General features: G+C 41.1%; 1 protein-coding gene across 1 annotated transcript in view; it reads left to right on the forward strand.

The window, feature by feature from the left end:
• The window catches only part of egfra (epidermal growth factor receptor a (erythroblastic leukemia viral (v-erb-b) oncogene homolog, avian)), a 260289-nt gene that overhangs the window by 198008 nt on the left and 40447 nt on the right, over window positions 1-21834 (forward strand). The window contains exons 12-17 of the mRNA XM_080209479.1: window positions 3823-4022; window positions 7361-7493; window positions 10305-10395; window positions 12735-12892; window positions 13420-13458; window positions 17740-17881. Coding sequence (XP_080065605.1) covers window positions 3823-4022; window positions 7361-7493; window positions 10305-10395; window positions 12735-12892; window positions 13420-13458; window positions 17740-17881 — 763 coding nt within the window. The remainder of the gene's footprint in view (window positions 1-3822; window positions 4023-7360; window positions 7494-10304; window positions 10396-12734; window positions 12893-13419; window positions 13459-17739; window positions 17882-21834) is intronic.

Raw genomic sequence — 21834 nt, forward strand, 5'->3', positions numbered from 1 at the left:
ATGGTCGGCATAGACATGGTGGGCCAAAGGGCCTATTTCTGTGCTGTATGACTCAATGACTCTATGAAGAACTACTTATTAATGGTAGGAAGTCATTTATTAAGTTAATTGTGTTGCGAACACAATCAAAGTGTACATTTTCATTAAAGAATTGTTTCATGTTACCATAGCTGCCACACTTGTAACATCTGGAAAGGAAGGTGCACAGCATATTAGCTGCATCCATTAAATTCATTATACATCAGTATTATGTATTTGCCCACTCACTCAACTTGTCTAAATCACCTTGAAGCCTCTTAACATACCCCTCATCACTCATCTTCCCACCAAGCTTTGTGTCATCAGCAAACTTGGAAATAATAATTTTGGTTCCCTCATCTAAATGATTGATGTGTTTTGTGAATAACTGGAGCCCAAGTGTTGATTCCTGCAGAACCCCACTAGTCACTGTCGGTGACTTTGAAAAGACCCATTTATTGCTGCTCTCTGGGTGGAATTTTCCTATAATTTGTCAGAGTGTCAGGCTCTGACTGAAGGCAGGCGTGAGTCTCTCCAGTTGCACATCCAAGTTTTCAGACCAGATCTTCAGCCACTTTGACAAGAAAAGATCTGGGGCTGTGATTTATACCTGACAGAGTGGGGCAATGAGGAGGAAAAGAAAGACTTTTAAAAAGTACAAAGAGAGAAAATCAGTGGAGCCATTAGGGAGGTATAGAAAGTGCAGAAAGCAATTCAGAGTGCAAAGAGGGAATATGAGAAAGCTCTGGTTGGTAAAAGTAGGAAAAATCCCAAGATATTCTATAAATATATCAATGGGAACAGGATAAGCAGGGAAACAGTAAGGCCCATCAGGGACCAAGGTGGAAATTTATGGGTGGAACCAGAGGACATTGGTAGAGTGTTGAATGAATATTTCATATCCATCTTTACCCAAGAGAATGAGGACGATGGTCTGGAATTCAGGCAGAGAGACTGTGAGCTTTTTGAGCAAATTGAGCAAATAGGGAAGGTCAAGGTATTGGAGGTGTAGGCAGCCTTAAAATTGGATAAATTTCTAGCTCCAGATGAATTATGCCCTAGTCTGCTGTGGGTGGCAAGGGAGGAGCTTGCAGGGTCTCTGACTCAAATTTTCAATTCTTCTCTGGCCAAGGGGATCTCAAGATGTGAAGATGCCAGCGTTGGACTGGGGTAAACACAGTAAGAAGTCTCACAACATCAGGTTAAAGTCCAACAAGTTTATTGGGGAGGTGCCACACAACTGTAGAACAGCTAATATGGTTCTGATATTTAAGAAGGTTTGTACAGATAAACCAGAGAACGACAGACCAGTGAGTCTCACATCACTGGTAAGGAAACCATTAGAGAAACCTCTGAAGGAGACCAACTGTTTCCACTTGGAGAGTCAAAGCTTGACCAGGGATAGTCAGCATGGCTTTGTCAGAGGGAAGTCATGCCTAACAAATCTTTGAGCTGATGAGGGTAGTGCAGTCGATGTAGTTTACATGGATTTGAGCAAAGCCTTTGATAAGGTCCGACATAGGAGACTAAAGGAAGATAAATTCACAAGGGATCCAGAATTCAACATTGGCTCAGTTGTAGGAGACAGAGGGGAATGACAGAAGGCTGCTTTAGTGACTGGAAGCCAGTGTCCAGTGGTGCACCACAGAGATCTGTGTTGGGCCGCCTATTATTCATCATTTATATAAATGACATTGATGATGTAAGTTTGTGGATGACATAAAGATTTGATGGGGTGGTTAACAGTGAGGCGGAGTGTCTTGGGTTTCAAGAAGATACAGATGGAATGGTCAAATGGGCAGATAAATGGCAGATGAAATTTAACCCTGAAAAGTGAGAGGTGACACACTTTGGAAGAGTAATTTGACAAGAAAGTATTCAATGAACGGTAGGACACGAGGAAGTTCCATGTAACAAAGGGCCTTGGCATGTTTGTCCACAGATCTCTGAAAGCGGAAAGACATGTTAGTAGGGTGGTGAAAAAGGCATCTGGGAAACTTGCCTTTATCAATCAAGGCATAGGTCACAAAAACAGGGAAGTCATGTTGGAGTTGTACAGAATTTCGGTCAGGCCCTAGCTAGAGTACAGTGTGCAGTTCTAGTCACTATATTATAGGAAAGATGTGATTGTACTGGAGGGGATGCAGAGGAGATTCACTACGAAGCTGCCTGGGATGGAAAATTTAAATTATGAAGAGAGGTTGGGTAGGCTTGGGTTGTTTTTGTTGGAGCAGAGAAGACTGAGGGGCAACCAGACTGAGGTGTACAAGATTATGGGAGACATGGACAGAGTGGATAAGGAGTAGCTGTTCCCTTTAGTTGAAGGGTCAGTCACAAGGGGACATAGATTCAAGGTGAGAGGCAGGAGGCTTAGGGAGGGATGCGAGGAAAAACCTTTGTACCCAGAGGGTGGTGACGGTCTGGAATGCGCTGCCTGGGAGGGTTGCCTTACATCCTTTAAAAAGTATCTGGATGAACACTTGGCACATAACATTCAGAGCTATGGGCCAAGTGCTGGCAAATGAGATTAGGTGGGAGATCAGGTGTTTCTATTACGTCAGTGCAGACTCAATGGGCCGAAAGATCTCTTCTGCGCTGTATGCTCTATAATTCTGTGGTTCTATGATTTTGTATCCAGGATGCATTTACGCTCACAGCGAACACGGGTGCAGAATCGGCCACTCTGTTTCCTGTCTGTGAACTAATTCTCAGTCTATGCCAATATATTAGCTTAATCCCATCGCTTTAATTTTGCACACTGATCTCTTATGTGGGGCTTTGTCAGAAGCTTTCTGAAAATCCAAAGACACTGCATCCAACAATGAATCCTTCTGGCCAGTTAAGAAGTAGGATAGAATTTGTAGATAACCTATCTTCCCTAATTAGGGAATGGACTGTGACGTAAAAAGACCTAAAAGAAACCTCCATCTCCCTCTTTAAAAAAAGCCAACTGCAGAAATGAGTCAGTGCATTAATGAGTTATAAGACAAACTCAAAATACCAGGCTCGCAATCTTAGTCTTAATTTCAGATTTGTGTCTGGGTTGTTGATAAGTTGATTCCTGTCACAAGATAGTAGCCAAAAATGATGGTTGCATATTATGGATGGAGATTTATCTGTAGTATCACAGACTAGATATTTCAGTAATTCCAGTGTTGATAAGTAAAACAATCCTGAATGGACAGCCAGAGTGGGGGGAATAAAGCTTAGCAAAAATGTAAAATTAAACCCTCAGGCATTTTTTCTTGCAGCATTTTTCTAAATAAAACTGGAATTTATTTAGAATTCTCATTAGTTTTGGTAGCTGGTTTAAGTCTAGTATTTATTTTGCATCACATCTGAAGACAAAGTAAGGAAGAAATGAAATTTCATGACCTTGGGATGTCCTAAAGTGATTTACTGCCAGTGCAGTAGTTTATTCACTGCTGGAATGCAGAAAATGTACAGCCAATTTTCTTCCATACAAGATGTTGGGTTCTTTTATGGGTATAAATTAACAAGGTTCGTAATAAATGTGCCACGCAGTTTGAAATTGGAATATGGGTTTGCACAAATAAATGTACTTCAAACTGATTTTTGTTGATTTGAACATTAAAAACTGTAAGTATAATGCACTAAGAATGTAGAAATGGATGATGAGTGCAGTACTTCACTCAGGAACAAGGTTACTTGTAAAATGTATGATTGTCCATTTCGTTTGTGTCAGTGAGTATGACTTACCTTTAAGCTTGGATTTAAACAATTGTCTGTTAATATGGTGTAGTTTTCTTTGCCTCACATCTTTGCATTTCTGTGCATGTTTAGTAACAGCATATCATTCGCTTTGGTGAAGCTGAACATTACTTCTCTGGGATTGCGTTCACTTAAGGAGATTAGTGATGGTCAAGTCAATGTCGTCAATAACGTGAGACTCTGCTATGCTGACACCATACACTGGGAGCAGCTTTTCAAATCTAGCAGACAATCATCAAAAATATCACAAAATAAACCAAAGGAAAAATGCAGTAAGTGGATAACTTTGATTAAAAACTTCTTGGCATTGGGAGTTTTGTGTTGTCACTTAGAAGTTGTTTAAATCTTATTTGGCCCTGGAGTTCTGGAAACTACTTTGGTTTTGATTTGTTTGAATACGTCAAAAGGATTGCTAAATAAACTTCTTTCTAAAGTAAAGCTTCATGCCATTTGGAATGTGGAATGAACACTAAGCTGCTCACAATAATTTTAATGCACCAGCATATTTTTAAAAGAAAGCTAGATCTGGATTTTACTCCTTAATTGGAGGAATGATGAATCATATCTCAGAAAATGGCTGTTCCAGGTTTACACATATAGGGAGCAATCTTGAGCCCATGTTCTCCGTCTGTGGGATCAGCAGCGGTGGCTCAAGATCCAGCAAAACACAAAAACCAGAAATCTCACCGGTGAGATCAAGATCTCAGATTTTCGCCACCCCTTGCAAGCGACACAATCAATACATTAACATACATTTTAATATAATTAAAGACTCCCCCCCACCTCCACAACCATATATTGATCTCTTGCTGTGTTTTCAAACCTCACATCTGCAATGTTTACAACAGGTTCATCCAGTTGGGAACCTTTGGTGGGGATTCCACCCCCCCCCCAACACACACACACAATGCAAAAGTGTGTATAGCCCCTACGGAAGAGGGACATGGCCAGGCAGTGGCCCGCACTGTCCTTGGCATAGGTTGGCACCATATCAACTTGACAATGCCAACTTGACAGTGCCAGGGGCTGACTTTAGTGGGAGCCTCAAGGGAGGGGTAATGGTCTCAATTATTTGTGGTGTTGGGGGCAGTGGACGTTGGAGCTTTGGAGATAGCGGCAGTGGCTGTTTGGTAAGGGGGAGCCAATGCCAGCATTGACTATGTTTGGGAGGGCGGTGGTTTGATGGCAGCATTGACTGTTGGCGAGGGTTGAGGGAAGGGGGTTGGAGTCCAATGCCGGCATTGATTGCTTAGGGTGATGGGGGAGTACCTGAAACCTTGGAGGTGGGTTGCAGGGGAGAGTTTTTTTTTCCCTTTTTTTTGCAGCTGGGCTTTTCCTGCCCCTCAACATGATGGTGTGAGTCATGCCTCCCTGTGTTTTTTTGACAAAATGCCATGAGATCGGCACAACATCGAGGGCCGAAGGGCCTGTACTGTGCTGTACTTTTCTATGTTTCTATCTGGTGATCAGTCAGATCCTGACATTTTGCCATTTTTTTGGTAAGATTAATGCCCATAATCACCAATTTTAATACTTCAGTAACATAATAATTACTGAATGATTTTAAGAAAATCTTTGCATTTCAATATCTTTGGGAACAAGCCAGGAGTGTATAGGTATCCAGCATGTATTTATGTGCAATATGCTGGAATCTTAATTTATTGTCCTGATCATATTAAACATGATATCTCAATCTCATTAAATTGATGTTGGCGTCCTCAGGCAGTAATACATAATAAGATAAAAGAAAAATATAGCAGATGCTGGAAATCTGAAATAAAAACAGAAAATCCTGGAAAAGTTCAGCAGGTATGGCAGCATCTGTGGAGAGAGAAAAACAGAGAAACAAAACTCTGAAGAAGTCAAAAGGACTAAAACATTGGGCAGAATTTTCCCAAAAAATGGCTCAGGCCAGAATTCTCCGACTGTCACTGTTGCCAGCGAGAATGGAGAATTTGACACTCAGCCAACCGTGCGTTCGCTGCAGTGGGACCAGAGAACCCCAGCTGTGGGTGAGTTGGCGAATCTGGCTGGAGAATATGACCTTAAGTGTCATTTTGGGAGAGAAATGCGGTGTATGTATGAATCAGGTTGCAATTTTCCTACTGAGTTGTTTTTTGAGGAGAGGAGCAAGTTTTGCACCCCACCCTTCAGAGAGCTCAACTTCACAGTTATCAGGCACCATTTTTAAAGAGCATTCCAATCTCAAAATGAAATTGAAGACTCCCCTTCCTCCTCCCACAGACATCAGAACTCCCCCCTCCTCACTGAAGGGATGTACCCCCCCTCCCTCAAGATAGATTGTAGTCATCAGGGCTTTGGGGCCCTCCAAATGAGTCTTTTTCATCCCCCTGCCTCATGATCCCCTTCATGCATCCCCTTCATGACCCTCTTCATGCCCCCCCGTTCATCACTCTGTTCATGATCCCCTTCCTGGCCCCCTCAGGCCCCACTCCCTTGGCAGTACCCTGGCACCCTGATGATGCCAGTGCCAACCTGGCACATCCTGCAGCAATTTTCACTAGTCCAGTAAGACTCTCATTGACAGGCTAACAGCTTGGAGTAGCTTCCATGTTTGAAGCACATTTCTCCATCTGTTTTTCATTCTGTCCCCTTTCCCTCCAGTGATCTCAAGCAGAGTGGCAGCGGACCCCCTTTCTCTCCACTGATCTCAGGCAGAGAGGCAGCGAACCCCTTTCTCTCACTGATCTCAGGCAGAGAGGCAGCGAACCCCTTTCTCTCACTGATCTCAGGCAGAGAGGCAGCGAACCCCTTTCTCTCCACTGATCTCAGGCAGAGAGGCAGCGAACCCCTTTCTCTCACTGATCTCAGGCAGAGAGGCAGTGAACCCCTTTCTCTCACTGATCTCAGGCAGAGTGGCAGCGGACCCCTCCCACTTTCATTTTCAAGTCTTGTTAAAGGGGGAACCAGTGTGGAGGTGGGTGCAGATTGCGCTACTCGCCTCAGGCTCGATTTTACCAAGTTTTCATGCCTGAAAACAAGCGCAACTTGATGGTAAAATCGGCCCACCGCATCTTGCACAGCAACTCAAATACTGGCCCTTCTGGCAGATAGTATGTAGCTGTGCAGAAATTCTGCCAATGGGTAGATTCAATGGATTTGATTATTTGGTGACTCCTGCCTGTCAGATGTAAAGACCAGATCAATAGACCAAATCTTAGTTCTGTACTTTCTAGAATTTTTCGAAAGTCTGATACAGAACCACACATTTATCTTTTTGGTGCGTATTCTGACACAGGCTTCCTATGTGTGATCTATCTGTTGGAATATTATTCCCCTCCATTTTTCTCAATTCATTGATATTTGCTTCCTAGTGTTTACTTAATTTTCCACTGCAACTCACCTTTTGTTTAGACTTTTGTTTTATTGAAAATAAAATTTTGATACATTTTGGGAAGCTCACCTCCGAGTACACAATCCCAACAGTTAGCGGCAACTTCTACTCATGTTAAGAAGCACTAAGCTTGTCAACTTGTTTATTATCAGTTAAGATGAGTCACATTTGTCTAGTTCAGTGTATTTCTTGCATACTACATAACTGTTAACATTTTTCAAATGTGGAAGTTCTTTCTTGTTTCTACCTGCCTAGTTGCTGAAAATAAAGTCTGCCACTCACTATGTTCCGACGATGGCTGCTGGGGCCCTGGACCCTCACAATGCTTCTCCTGCAGATATTATGTCCGCGGAATAGAGTGTGTTGAGAGATGTAACATTTTGGAAGGGTAAGTACAATGTAACATGAACTGGAATATATGATGAGGCCACAGTTCCTTTAAAAGATGTTTTAGTATTGTTTTGGGGGGCATGACAGGCATCCAAAGTGTTAACTTTCCAGCAGCCAGTGACAACCCTGGTGGAACCTGCCAAATTTGTTGCAATCTGGAACCCATTTAAGTTTATTAAGTTTATTTATTTATTGTCACAAGTAGTCTTACATTAATACTGCAGTGAATTTACTGTCCCCCTAGTCCCCATACTCTGAAGGAGAATTTTTTTTTAGCATGGGGAATGCACCTAACCAGCACATCTTTTGGACTGTAGGATGCATAATAGCACCCATAATCAGGTTGCTTCTTCAATGCAGTACTGAGAGTGCACTGCACTATCAGATGGCATGCTAAGGCAAGGCACCCTTTGAAATGCACACAAATTCACAGAGGTTAGCATTGCTGGCTCACAGCGTCAGTGACCTGAGTTCAATTCCCAGCTTGGGTGACTGTCTATGTAGAGTCTGCACGTTCTCCCCATGTCTGCATGGGTTTCTCTGGGTGCTCCGATTTCCTCCCACAGTCTGAAAGATGTGCTGGTTAGGTGCATTGGCTATGCTAAATTCTCAGTGTATCTGAACAGACACCGGTGTGCCAACTAGGGGATTGCAGTGATAATATAAGCCTACTTGTGACACTAATGAACTTTAAAAAAAACTTTAAAAACTTAACTTCAAACAAATGATTCATTGACACAATTTAAAAAGAAGCAAGAGAGTTCTCCATGTGTTCTGGCCAATATATATCAGTAAAACTCATTTAAAATTTCCATTTAAATCTCCACTAAAAATAACTTTGTATAGCATGAGGATAAGGGCTATTGTCATTGTATATGCCTTGGCTGAGTCCAACAAATTGAAAAAAAATCATTGATACATAAGTGTCTCTTGTAACCCTTCCCTACACCTTTATCTGCCAAAACCCATTACCAGATGGACCTGTCATTTCGTTGAGAACTTAGATATTGGATTCAGTACAACCTGCTGAAATTTGTATTGTACCATAATACAACTTAACAATGTAAATTGAAAAGGAAAATGGTAATTTCAGACCAGAAATTGAATTGTGTGAGAAGTTGAATTAAACAACTTTGAATTGAACATAATTATTCTGCCCTGTTGTGCTAATATCAACACTTGAGTGATATCTTCCCCTTCATGTGTTGGCTTGACAATAATGCACTTTCCCAGGAGTCTGACATTCATCTATTTCAGCAAAGTAAATGCCCTTGCTATAGGCAAGAAGATACTCTGCAGTAAATATTTATTCTGCAACATTTCTCCCAGTGGAATCAGTCTGTGTATAGCAATAAACAACTAAGATTATTTAAATTTAGATATTTTGTATCGTGAGTATAAAAAGCAAGAAAATCTTTCGACTAAAGTGTAGATGGTTGTAGCCCCGTCACATTCACAAATACAGAGAAATCGGATGTAACCTATAATCCTTGAAATGACGATGATTGAGTAAGTTATTGGGGTGAAACAAGTCCCTGGATTTATGTTGGGTTAAGCGTTTGAGTTTCCTTTTCTACGCACAAAAATATCAGCATAAAGTAAGAATAATTCCCACTTTGGACAGCAGCTGATTTGTTCCATTGGCCAGTTTTATTCTGAAAAGACAATGGCCGGAATTCTCTGGCCGTTCATGCCAGCAGGATCTTCTGGTCCCGCTGCAGTGAACAGAGATTGGGCTGAGCATCAAATTCTCCATTCTTGCTTGTAGCGGTGGCAGTGTGTGAACAGCCAGAGAATTCCGATCCATATTGCAAGTATTGCTTTACTAAAATCCAATAACAGACATAATTCTCTCAAATCTATTGTCTTTAACATCCAAAGAGGAAAAGTAACCCTTGTTGAGCAGGTTAGACCTTATTTCTCGAGTTTATTTTTCTTTCTCTCAATGCTCTGTTGTATCCTTGGAAGGCGTTTTCTACATACAAACTGTAAATGGGAGAAAGTGTTAGGCATGAGGTGAGTGGCAAAAACACTAGCTGGTCCATACATTTTTTCCACAGGTCACTAGATGAGTTGTGAAATGTCAGTTCCAGTCACCTTGCCAATTCAGATTGCATAAGCACTGCTCAAGGGGTCTGCAGTAACAAAAAGAGGAGGTGCACTTTTACACAGCAGACTGATGCAGCAATGTGAAGCAGCAACCAATCTAATTTAAGAGTCACAGAAGCAGCTAAAAGCACTTTCACAAACTTTAAAGGTGAAAGCACAGCCTAATGAGAGAAAAACTCAAAAACTCTAGACATCTCTCAAAAGCAACCAAGGATGTATTTTAATATTGTATGCAGTGGCTACCCAGGGTTGTTGAGTAGGAGCATAAAGTGACCATTAGCAGGAGGCATGGAGGAAATGGTTTGTGAAATAAATGATCTAATCTGACCCTTGTTTGCGAATATTAATGGCCACTACTTGTTTCATGTGGAAGGTATGGTCACCAGGATTCACGTGCTCCTGATAATAAGACAATAGGCAAAAAACAATAGGTGGATTGAGCACATGCTGTATTTTATGGGCCCTTACACCTCTTCTCTGCATGCAATGCAAATTGATAAAAACATCACCTTCTTGTTTCTTTGCATTCAGATTATTCCAAAATTACTTATTTAAGTTTATCTAATCAACGCCTTGGGGTGCACTAATCTATATGGAGGAAATATTGGTATCAAAATGTTTAGGCACATGTAATTGTTAACACTTTTCTTCAGATTTTAAATTTTGAACTATTAATTTGTCCTCTTTTTTTTCTGCGAAGGGAGATACGAGAGTATGTGGATCAAAAACAGTGCATTCGATGTGATGCAGAATGTAAACCACAGAATGGGTCAGAAACCTGCACTGGTTCTGTAAGTCAAAATCAGGAATGAGCAAAATTGAAAAATAACACAGTATTCAAATACATGCTGACACACGATGGAGCTATTCACTATTAAATGCTAAATCACTGCATACAACGGCAAATAAAATTACCAGAATGGTGGCTGGAAATCTGCCACCTCACCCACCACAGAATCGGCATGGGTGAGGGTCCAACAATGGAAATCTCCATTGACCTTGGGCGGGAATTTCCAGTCTTGCCTGAGTGAGGACGTAAAATCCCATCCGTTGTGTCTACATCTCAAAACAGAACTACTAAAATGGTGGGGAATAGGTAAAACACCACGAAGGAGAGCATGTTGCTTTTAAGAGACTTTTAATATCTATGAATAATTTTAGTGTAGCAGACTATTGGAATGCCAATCAATGGTGTTGCAGATTGATGGGGAAAATGTTTGATTTCTAATATAACAAAACAAAGATTGCCTCTTCTCTGGAAATAAATATACTCATTGAATTAGTGCGATTCTAAAAGTATTAGTGGAAGCCTGGCGACAGTTCAGCCATAATTATTCTGTGGTCAGTGAGACTGGGGAAAGTAGAGAAAAATAATTTGGAGGGTGTTGGGTTGGGGCAGGGAATTCTCATATCCAGCCTACTCTGATATAGATGCCTAAATACCACTGAACTCACTGTCATGTTGGATAGATTTTAGATATCCTTGATGCTCACAAAACCGCACCAGGAAATTGATATTTTTGTCCCTGTTCTACACCTAGAAATAGGCAGTGGTTCCAATTTCTCCCACTCTCTGTATAGAAAAACTGTTTATTTTGTTCTCTGTTCTTGCATATAATCTTGTAGCATGGCATTGTTCTTCATCCCACACTACTCTGCTTCCATCAACCTTTTTCTTCATAATTTGAAACAACTATCGTATCATTCCATAATTTGCATGGAAAGCTACATTTTCATGTCGGTTTTCATATTTTAGTTGTAGTTCAGTTTGCAGCATCTTGAATTTTGTTGCTGAGCTCACCTCCTGGTCAGTTGGACAATTTGGATTTTAAAATGGGCTCAGGAGGGTGTTGTGGACCTTCCAGGTGTCAAGTTCAAACCACACTTTGAAAATCCAGACCCTGGGTATCTCTCACAGAATCCCTACAGTGCAGAAGAGGCCATTCAGCCCATCAAGTCTGCACCAACTCTCTGACACAACATCTTACCCAGGCTCTCTCTCCACCCTATGCCTGTAACCCCACACATTTACCATGGTCAATCCATCTAACCTACACACCGAGGGATAGTAAGAGACAATTGACCATGGCCAGACCGCCTAACTTGCACATCTTTGGACAATGGGAGGAAACCAGAGCACCTGGAGGAAACACATGCAGACACGGGGAGAATATATAATCTCCACACAGACAGTGACCCAAGGCTGGAATCAAACCTGGAGCTGTGAGTTGGCAATGCTAACCACTGTGCCACCATTCCACTGGAAGGATGGTTTCCTGGCCAATCAGGCGGACTCGTTTAATGGTATTGAATTTGTGGATATAAACACATTCATGAATTAATAGATCAGTAGTGGTGGAGGGTAACTGGCATATCTCAACAATTCTCCTCAGAAAACTATTTGTGAAAGGAAGGACAGAATTGCTGTGTAACAGGTTCCGTTCCTGAAAGGTTATTTTTTGCTATGTTTAGTTCGCGGGGCACCTATCTTTAATTGTTTTCAGAAATCAGTTTCTGGAAAGGATTTTTTTGCTGTTTCCTTGAATATTACAAATAATTTTAAAGTTTTGCAACTGCAATTGAATTATAAATTTCTGATGAAGGTTCCAAAAGTCGAATCTGTTTTGTTTCTGGATGTGTCCAATACCACGATATGTCAGTACTTCATCCTTTTTATATTATTCCGCTGGTATGGTGGTATCTGAAAAGTGAATGGTGGCGCTAAACTGAAAGATGAGTCGCTTTAACAAATACATAACCAAATCAAGCACATAAAGTTAACTTCTATTTGATTAAAGACCTATTGAGGCGAGAGTTTAGTTTCAACTTTGAGTCTAAGCGATGTACCAGGATCTGCGGTAAAGTCCAAAGAATTGAATCAAATGGAGAAAAATTATTTCCATTGCTCTTACTGGGCAGCTAAAGGATAATTTCCTGTTACCGCACCATAGATTTAACACTGTTGATTCATAATGTAAAAGATACTGTTTGCTTTTATGGAAGTCACTGTTAATCTGTTAAATAAGTTATATCCAACTTATCTCTTGCAAGTTATGCTCAAGAGGACTTGATAATACGCTGCTTTTCTGTCTTTTGACACCTGTCTTCATTTATTCATTCCATTAACTAGAGCAACGAAAAGTGTAAAGAATGTGCAAATTTTAAAGATGGCCCACGCTGTGTAAGCAGTTGCCCCTCTGGAATCTCAGGAGAAAATAATACTTTGATCTGGAAATACCCCGATGTGCAAAAGAATTGTCAGCAATGTCACCCAAATTGCACCCAACAGTAAGCACTGTTTAATTCTATGTTAATTTATAAGTTACTTTATTTAAATTGATGCTAAAGGATGCTGAATGACTAATTTTGAATGCCTTCATGAATTCATCATAGAAATCATAGAAACCCTAGAGTACAGAAAGAAGCCATTTGGCCCATCGAGTCTACACCAATCACAATCCCACCCAGTCCTACTCCCATATCCCTACATATTTTACCCACAAATCCCTCTAACCTATGCATCTCATGACATTAAGGGGCAATTTTAGCATGGCTGATCAACCTAACTCGCACATCTTTGAACTGTGGGAGGAAACCAGAGCACCTGGAGAAAACCTATGTAGACACGAGGAGAATGTGCAAACTTCACACAGACAGTGACCCAAGCTGGGAATCAAACCCAGGCCCCTGGAGCTGTGCTAACCACTGTGCTACTGTGCCGGGGAGAATGATTCAATTGTAGTAAGATTTGAAATTGTTGTAAGTAATTTAATATTTGTTTATCTGTATTTAATTCAATGTTTATTATGTCACAGGTGTAAAGGACCAAAACTTGAGGATTGTGAACATACGAGGTAATGTATTCCAACAAATTTATGATTTCAATAATCTTGTCTAAATCTGATGATCACTGCTAATTTTTGACATCAGTTTATAATTGTCACCATTTAGTATTTTAAAAATCAGCATGGCAGCAAATTTGCAAATAAAAACAATTAATGACTCAGAGGGAAAATAGCAGGAAAGATAGTTGGTGATGTTTCCCTGTGGGTTGTCCTAATGCTATGATTATAAAGCAGATGCACTTCCATAGTTCATTCTATTCAAGTGTTATAATAATGTAATCTGCATATTTGGACCAGAAGTTCTTGTGCTCTTTCAGAGATCTGCTGTTTAGCCTCATACTTTTAAAGTCAAATTTCAGCTAAACAAACCAAGCAATATTTCATTAATATTCACATTGGATAAATGCTATACATTTAAACATATGATTCTACCAGTGGATCACCTATGATGTTGCGCTTTGGGAAACAAGACCTTGAGGAGTTTCATCTCCATAACCTCGAAAGAATATAACAACAATTCACCCAGTAACAATTGCTGAAAGAAACAATGCCAACTGCAGTCAGAGATTTAAAAATACTGGAAAAAAACTTATTTTAAACACCATGGAATCACAGCTGGTTCAGTAAACTCACAAAAACCAATGCAAGCCAGCCTAAACCAAATACATCCCAGCTCACTGGCAACAAAGTGATACCTATGAACAATCACAGTGCAGTTAAGTAGACATCAGTCAATTATTAAATTTATGAGACTGTCAGAACCACTAAAACAATGGGCGGCATTTTCTGTACCCTCCGCCATACATTTCACAGTGGTGGAGATGGCCCACCATTGGCCGGCGGCAGGATCTGTCTTCTCATTGTATGGACCACCACTGCCAGGAAACCAGCAACGGGAGCTCACCGTCAGCGGGACTGGAAAATTCCAGCCAACATATCCATACTTCAAATAAGTTGAACTGAGACTGCATCTACCTTTGCAGGTGGACAGAAAAATAACCTATGGCTGTATTTTGAAGATGAGCAGGGAAATACTCCCTATTGTCTAATGTTTATCCCTCACCATCATCACTAAAACATCATTGCTGTTTGTGGATCCTTGTTCTATCCAAATGGGCCCAGCCAAATCTCCGTTCATTACAACGGGACCAGAAAATCTTTTTGGCGAGAACAGCTGGAAAATTCTGGCCAGTATCTGTGCTGTGCTTCCTATTTTCAACAATGACAGCGCTACATCAAATACATCATTGGTTGTAAAATACTCATGAACACCCAAGTTCATGAAAGGTCTTACATTATTGCAAGATACCCCCTTGATTTCTCAAGCAGCAAACGCAGGGAATTCAAATAGGGAAGTGCATAGCAGAAAAATCAATAAATTTATTGACTGTGTAATTAGATACTACAAGAAATAGGCCACTCAAGCCAAAGGGCCTGCTCTCTCATTCAGTAAGACTGTGGATGATCTGATTGCAGCCTGAACTCCACTTCCAATATAACCCTTGACTCCATTGTAGATTCAAAAAAACTGAATATATTTAAGACTGAGAAAGATAATAGCCAGAATTTTCCAGCTGTTCTCGCCAACAGGATTTTCTGGTCCCGTTGTAATGAACAGAGATTTGGCTGGGCACCAAATGCTCTGAACTCGCGTGCAGCAGCAGCAGGACATGAACAGCCAGAAAATTCTAGCCAATAACCCTTCCTTCACTGCTCTCTGAAGAAGAGAATTCTAATAATTAATGACTCTGAGAGAAAAAAAAAATCTCAGTTGGAGACCCCTTATTCTTTTTAAGCACCCAATTCAAGGTTCCCCGGTAAGAAATATCCTCCAACATTTGCCCTGTCAAGTCCCCTCAGAATCTTATATGTTACAACAGAATGACCCCTCATTCTTCTAAACACCAATGAGTACAGGCCCAATCTGTTCAGCCTTTCCCCATAAGACAACCACTTCATTCCAGTAATCAGTCTATTGAACCTTCTTGAACTTCCAATGTAAGTATATCCTTTCATAAGTAAGGAGACCCAAAATGTACACAGTAATCCAGGTGAGGTGTCACCAAAGCTCTGCAGTTGTAGCAAGACCTCCCTATAGTCTATCGCTCTTGTAAAAAAGGCCAACTTTCCATTTGCCTTCTTAATTACTTGTAACTTCTTCAGATTCATGTACTTGAACACCAAGATCCCTCTATACTATAATGTTTTGCAGTCTCACTCCATTTAAATATTATTTTGCTTTTCTATTATTCCTTCCAAAGTAGACAACATCACATTATCTGCCACTTTTTTTGCCAACTCACAAAACCTATTTATATCCCTTTACTGGCTCTTTGTGTCCTCCTTACAACTTATTTTTCTACCTAACTTTGTATCATATCAAAATTAGTTACAATACAATCAGCCTCTTCACCCAAGTCGTTAAAGTAGATTCTGAATGGTTGAGGTGTCACACTGACCCCTGTGGAATACCTCTAGATACAATTTCAACCTAATTTATCTCGCCTCCGTTTCCTGTTGGTTAGCAATTCTCCATCAATGCTAATGTCTCATCTCTAACACCATGAGCTCTTATCTGGTAGATAAGATATCTAAATGTAGAACATAGAAAAACGGCCCTTCGGCCCACAGGTTGCACCGATCATATCGCTACTTACTAGGCTTACCTATAAACCTCAATCCTATCAAGTCCCATGTACTCATCCAGAAGTCTCTTAAAAGACCCTATCGATTTGCCTCCACCACCACCGATGGCAGCCGATTCCACTTACCACCTCTGAGTGAAAAACTTACCCCTGATACCTCCTCTGTACCTACTCCCCATCACCTTAAACCTGTGTCCTCTCATAGCAACCATTTCAGCCCTGGGAAAAAGCCTCTGCGAATCCACCCAATCAATACCTCTCAACATCTTATAAATCTCTATCAGGTCACCTCTCATCCTTCGTCTCTTCATGTAGTAACCTTTTATGTGGCACTTTATTGATTGTCTTTTGGAAATCCCAATACACTACATCTACTTGTTCTCCTTTATCCATCCTTCTTGTTATATCCACAAAGAACTCCAACAAATTTGTCAAGCACAGTTTTCTTTTTGTAAAAGCAAGTAGACCCTTTCTGATTGTATTATGTTCCTCTAAATGTCCTGCTACTATTTCTTTAATAATGGATTTCAGCATTTTCCCTATTGCAGTTATTAAGTTAACTGGCCAATAATTTCCTATTTTTCTTTGTCCCTCCTTTCTTGAATAGGGTTGCTATATCTGTGATTTTAAATCAACTGACAGTTAACCAGAATCCGGGTCATAATACAAGATTGCAATCAATGTATCCTGTCTGTTGGCCAAAAAATAGGATTTAAACATCTGAAAATTAGAGGCAAACTCCCAACAAAGGTAGAAAGACGAACTATTGCTGGAGAGGATGTGAATCACATGCCAATAAGTGATTGAAGCCTGGAACTGCATCGTGACAGGCAACTATTTCTTGGTGATCATTTGAAACATTGACAAAAAAAAATTTCATAAAAATTCACAACAAAAGGAAATGGATGCATATTTAGGATTTTTGGTAATCTGTAGACAAATTTTTGTCACTCAGGAATATCTGTTTCTGTCTACTAAGAGCCCATTTAATTAACCAATATTCACAATAGGTAAACAGCTCCTTCAGATGACAGGAAAACCCTATACTTGGCACTGAGTTCTTCAGCAAGTTAAATCATGACTTAATCTCCACCACCACTGATGGCAGCCGATTCCACTCACCACCTCTGAGTGAAAAACTTACCCCTGACATCTCCTCTGTACCTACTCCCCATCACCTTAAACCTGTGTCCTCTCATAGCAACCATTTCAGCCCTGATCTAATATTAAAGACAGAAATGTTTTTAGATTATTCTATTTTGATTTAAGAACTATGATAATAGAATAACAGTAGGGACAGGATACTAACGCAACCCCCACCCCTCACCCCGCGCAGCATATTTCCCTTCAGCAGAGGTGTCATTCGATCTTCTGGTCCCTCTGATGTCTACGGCACTTTGCACGGCTTGTCTGTTCCACCATCAGGGAAGCTGTCACAGGAGGTTGCCTTTGGCGGGACCAGAAGATCCCAACCCTGGACATTGTGATAAGTTGAAGTGCAAATATCCAGTTTACTATTAAACCTGGCTATGTCATTTCTCAATTACGTTTGAAATGGGCAACACTTACGAGAACAAAATTGTGAAAACTTAAATTAATGTAAAGCAAAGGAATGTTGTTCTCATAGATTCTCTTTCTTTTCCAGTTCTCGTATCCCATCCATTGCTGCTGGAATTGTCGGTGGCCTTCTTGGTGTAGTCATGGTGGCTTTATTAATTGCAGTATGCATGAGGAGAAGGCATGTCAGAAAGAAACGTACATTGAGACGTTTGTTGCAGGAACGAGAGGTAACCAACTACAAGAATTTTTCTTCATAAAACTGAAGGCTGAAGCCATGGTGATTTGGTGGCTTCATAAATAAAAACTAGTTTTAACCTTTGCCCTTTAAAACTCAGTTTAGTAATTTTATTGGAGGGGTTTGTATAATCTGTCGGTGATGGTACTCCACAGGCCAAATTCCAACATAGCAATAGCAAATCAAAATCTTTTAAAAATCCACTCATTTTGTAGATTAACACTGGAACATGACACTGAAATCTGCTGAATTACCATCAGAATTCCTGGGTTTTTCTGGGATGGGAACCTACCACCTCTACCTGACCTAGTCTATGTGTGACTTCAATCCTATACTACATACTGGACACTTAATGACCATACAACTAAAATGGAGAGGTAATAAGTCTTCTCTTAGTCAGCACTTCAAGAACAAAATGACTTGCTTCCACTTCAATTCATTGCTTCTGAGATGGCAACCAAGACCAATGTGCGATCTGCAGCCTCTATTGCCTGTGGGGAGGATGGTGTTGGAAGGGCTGATCCAATGGGATGTTTGGAAGTTTCAGTAGCTTTTCAAATGCCTCGACTCCACTTCTGTGTTTTCCTGACAAAGTCTGTTGATGTGTTCAGTGCCTTCATTCATTCATCATTCTGGTCAGTCACAAGCCAAGGACTCCCAGCAGCCAACAGGGATGTTTGATCTCTTTAGGGATGCTTTGAGGACTTCATAAAGCATTTCCACCATTCTTCGGTCAGTCTCTTGCCATGACCAAGATCCAAATAGAAGAGTTGCTTCAGGAATCTGGTTTGAGGCTTATGAACAACATGTCCTCACAGTGGAGTGCTTTTGGGAGATTAGTACCTTGATGCTTGACATGTCGTCTTGAGAGCGAACGCCCCTATTGAGCTACCTTTCTTTCCACTGTATTTGGAGGGTCTTGTGAAGGTACCGCTTGTGGTACTTCTCCAGAGCTTTGAGGTGCTTGCAATAGGTTTTTCAAGTCTTCAAAGTTTTAGGAGTTTGGGGATCACTGCTGCCTGGCGAATCATGGCCTTAGTCTCAGATCTGAGATCACAGTCCTCAAATATTATTTTCTTCATTCAGCTGAGCTAGCCCATTGGAGGCAATGATGAATTTATTTGTCTATGTGTGACTTTGTCATTGAAGGAAGTCAGTGGCAGAGAGGACAGAGCTCAGGGAGCCTGAGAATCAGTGGAACAACCATATATAGCACAGGTGCAGAAAACTTCACTTTGATCAAAATGCCGATTGTGGCAATCAGACTGCTTACAAAAAACAGCAAAATGACAGCTATGAACAAAAATGTCAGCTGGAATTCTCTGGTCATTCATGCCAGCAGGATTCCATGCTCCCGTCAGCAGTACACCCTCCCCTGCGGGTTTCCCGGCGGCTTGGGGTGACATCAATGGGGACCAGAGCATCCCGCTGACAGCAATAGTGTGCCACCTCCTGCCGCTGAGAAACACATGGCTGGGAGGCTGGAAAATCCCACTTGTCATGTCAGCTCTGATAGTAAAATAGTATGTAAGGTATGAAACAATCCATATCAGTGAACATAACATCACTTCAGTAACAGACGCAAAGGTTGATAGAGTGAAAACAACAATCGAACGAGGTAGCAAATAATTCCCAGTCTCAATTGGTTCACTTTATGAGCTGATTTTGTGAGGTGCTATTAATGGTGGGTGAAGCATATGAACTCTGTGTGACTTTATTTGCTGCGCACTATGTTTTGCCACCTATACTTTAGGAACAGATTGACATCAGGCAACATGCCTGTTCAACTTCATCAATTTTTCCATAATTGCAGAAGTAAGTTTCCACTTCATATGTTGTGACTTTGGGTGAGGCTTTGCCCACAGTGGCACATCAAGGTTCCTGTGTCTAATTTTTTTCAAATATCTGAAAGGGACATCAGTTTGAACTAATCTTTTATTTTCCCTTTTTGCCTTGCAATTGCCCTTTGCTGATTTTTTTTTTCCACAGTGGTAATTACCAGTAAATCAGCTTACTTGACTGCTACTTTCATCTGAGTGGAATCAGATGATCCAGTAAGTGGAAACAGCAAAGGTAAACACAGCCCTATCAACAATGAAACATCCTCTTTTACCACATCAGTGGGCTTTTGACAAAATTTGGACTGCTGTCCCAGGCTTAAGCAACAGCCCAATATGATCATACCCATAATATCATAGCTTACAGACAATGGCCCAGCCACCAGCATCACCAATCCTGGGTATGACCTGTTCCACCAATACGACAGACCCACCAGAGACGGTGACACAGTGGTATACAGTCAGGAAGGGGTTGCCCTTGGAGTTCTTAATATTGATTCTGGAACCAGTGAAGTCTCATGACATCAGATCAAACATGGGCATGGAAACTGCCTGCTGATTACCACATACCACCATCCCCACCCCCCCCTCAGCTGATGAATCAGCACCTCTACATGTTGAACAGCACTTGACTTGTAGCACTGAAGATGGCAAGGGTGCAGAATTTTAGTGATTGACATTCAAATCCACCCCGCCCCCCACTCTGGGTGGGAGACTTGAATATCTGTCAGCAAGTATTGTCTGAGCTGCCAAGTTGCAAAGGTCATAGTTGCCAGACTAAGTCTGTGGCAGGTGGTGAGGGAATCACCAAGATGGAAAAACATCCACATGAGTGTTTCCCAAACTCTGCTCTTGAAAAGACATGCCTTAGAATCTTCTTTCAAACAATGGTTTCTCTGAGCTGTTTTCAGGATTTCCAACTCTCCTTTCAGTATTCCTGTGTCCTGGATTATCATGTATATTCAAGCTTCCATACAATCTCTTAGGTACCCAGCCACACCAAGAGAATTATACTGCTTCACTGGCTGTAGTAAGTTATCACCAAACATTTGCTTTACCTCTGATATCTGGTTCCTTATTTCAAATCTGACTATTGAAACTGTCTTGTGAGCACAGAACCCTTTCTTTGCATTTTACTTGAATTCAATGTACAAATTCTAGTTCCTTTTGTCCCTTTGACTTCATTCTTCTTAGAACCTCTCTTTTCATTCCCTGGTTCCTAGAACTATCTGCTCTTTAGTTTATGAGACTTGCTTTTATTCCCATTACTGCATTGTCCTGCTTCTGCTTCTGGCAGAACTGTGAGAATTGTTTCCTTTCTTGCTGCTAAGCTCTAACTGCCTTGGGTCCTATTAAAACTAAACTCAAAGATTTTCCACACAACATGCCACATGTTTCCTGGTGACAGAGGCAGCCAGCCATTGGTCAGTGTTGAGATATTCTGGTTCCCCTGTTGTCAGCGAGGTTTCCTGTTGAATGTATCCTTCGCTGTCATAAAGCCCACGACGGGAGTGTGCTGTCAGCAGAACCAGAAGATCCTGTTGGCATGAGCAGCCAAAAGGTTCTTGCCACAAGGTCTTTCTAACTTAAATGTGGCCCATGTTGCAGAGCAAGAGCTCAGTCCTTCTCTATGCTCCGTTTGCTTTTCACATTGTAAACTAAGCACAATACAGACATAGTGTGAAGTGAAGCACCCATATGTACAAACACTTTGGCTGGAATTCTGGCCTCATGTGCCCCACTACCGTCTCCAGCAGGAATGGAGAATTTGGTGCTCAGCCAAATCTCCATTCACTGCAAGGGGACCCAGGAATCCCAGCCATGGGCGAGGTCAGAGAATTCCAGCCTTTGTGTAACGTGAATCCATCAAGAGTTTCACACTTTCTTAAAAATAAACACTAAATTACATTCACTTAAGTCAGGGGCTATCTGCCCAACCCTGACCTCTCTGAAATTTTATGTAACCCAGTGGAGGGATTGGGCAGCCCAAGCACCCACGGGCCTATTGAAACCTAAAATTGGCCGGTTACTGACTTCTTCAGAACGTTATCACTCCCCCACAGGCTTCAGTTAAAGTGGAAATCAGTACATTTGTGGCAGTTTGGAT

The sequence above is a fragment of the Carcharhinus amblyrhynchos genome, chromosome 2 (assembly GCF_965287045.1).
Source record: "Carcharhinus amblyrhynchos chromosome 2, sCarAmb.v2.hapA, whole genome shotgun sequence".
Lineage (NCBI taxonomy): Eukaryota > Metazoa > Chordata > Chondrichthyes > Carcharhiniformes > Carcharhinidae > Carcharhinus > Carcharhinus amblyrhynchos.